General features: G+C 46.8%; 1 protein-coding gene across 1 annotated transcript in view; it reads left to right on the top strand.

The window, feature by feature from the left end:
• Nucleotides 1-1095: 1095 nt before the first annotated feature.
• Nucleotides 1096-1435, top strand: part of CBX7 (chromobox 7) — a gene marked incomplete at its 5' end in the record, with an annotated part of 8060 nt that continues 7720 nt past the window's right edge. Inside the window, one exon of the mRNA XM_010175440.1 lies at nucleotides 1096-1139. Coding sequence (XP_010173742.1) covers nucleotides 1096-1139 — 44 coding nt within the window. The remainder of the gene's footprint in view (nucleotides 1140-1435) is intronic.

The following is a 1435-nucleotide window of genomic DNA, read 5'->3' as shown; positions in this document are numbered from 1 at the left end:
GGGGCGGAGTGCCAGTGCCGGGGGGTTCCGTTTCTGCACAGTCGGTGCCGGTGACAACAAGCCCCGCGTCCAGAGAGGCTCTGGGGAAGGTTCGGTGCCCGGCTCCGTGACTCAGTTTCCCCAGCTGTGAAAACGCTCTCCGTCCCCTGAGGCGGTGATGAGGGTTGACCCGTAAGCACGCAGCCTGTGGAGATCCTCCGGGGGAAAGTTCCTTGTAGGGCCGGGGTGTTTTCAGACACTGGGGAGCTGATGAGCCCCCCGTGAGGAAAACGAAACTGGTTCTCTGGCACAAGTAGCCGAACGCTTTGCTTGTGTGTGTAAAGGTGTCCACAGCTGCAAAGTGGCACATCGAGGGGTGGTCATTCTGCACACGCAAAGGCCTCTGCTATGATTTAGGCAGTGCTTAACAAGGCCCTCATTATACTGCTAAAGATTTTAATAGTTGTGCGTGTTCTGCAGGAGCCCTTGAACGTGGTTTCTAATCACTACACTTTTTTTTCCTTTTTAAATCTTGTATTTAGAATGAACACATAAATGGATAACTCAGAACTTCAGCTGTGAGCTCCTGTTTGTTTGGGTCAAAAGGTTGAGTGACTGTGATGGATGGAACAGTGTTTGTGCAAAGCGTACAGCAACTGGAAGGGAACACGCCAAAGAGAGGCTTCATAGGTTCTGAAATACTGTTTTTCTTCTCTCTGCTTAAAAAAAATTCCCTTGACACTTGCTTCTGGCACACATCTCCCTCTTGCGTTATGCGTGCTGACTTCTTGTAGGATTGCCTGTAAACGCAGGAATGGTTGCAGTCTTGCTCTCCAGTTGGCTTGTGGGGTCTTGCCTGCTAGGCTTCTGCAAAGACATGAGCTCAAGCTGATGGTAGTTCAAACACACTTAAATACCCCTGTGTGCCCATTTTCTGGGGAAAAAGGTATAGCAAGTGTAGTTGAATGAGGAAGTGGCTTTATTTTGAAAATAAAGTGGTGGGAAACCAGCTTTTCGGCTGTGGAGTTTAGTCCTGTTGATTGGTTGCATCTCTTACTGTAGCCCATATTTGGTTGCAGAGTTCACCTGTTCTCTTCTTCCTTTTTCCCCCCATAGGGTAAAGTAGAATACCTGGTGAAGTGGAAAGGATGGCCCCCAAAGTAAGTCGTGTTTTTACTTGTCCTTTACTCTTTTCCTTTACTGTTCAGTAATAGCTTACGCTGTATCTCTGCAAGCGAGCACCTCTTTCTTAATGGTTAACCTGTTGTGCCTCTTTCCAGCAATCATAAACAAAAACAAAGAGCCACAAACCAAAACCAAATCTATTTCCAGACTGGCAGCTGAGGGATACAAACCATGTGCTAATCTATTCTGACTGGTTTTTGCCACCACTGAAATATTCCATTGAGATGCTTTCTAGATAAAAATGGTTTTAAATTCATTATGAGTTCAGCAG

This window comes from Antrostomus carolinensis, unplaced genomic scaffold, assembly GCF_000700745.2.
Source record: "Antrostomus carolinensis isolate BGI_N321 unplaced genomic scaffold, ASM70074v2 scaffold22509, whole genome shotgun sequence".
Lineage (NCBI taxonomy): Eukaryota > Metazoa > Chordata > Aves > Caprimulgiformes > Caprimulgidae > Antrostomus > Antrostomus carolinensis.
Note: the sequence above shows the minus strand (reverse complement) of the source record. Positions and strands in the feature narration are given on the sequence as shown.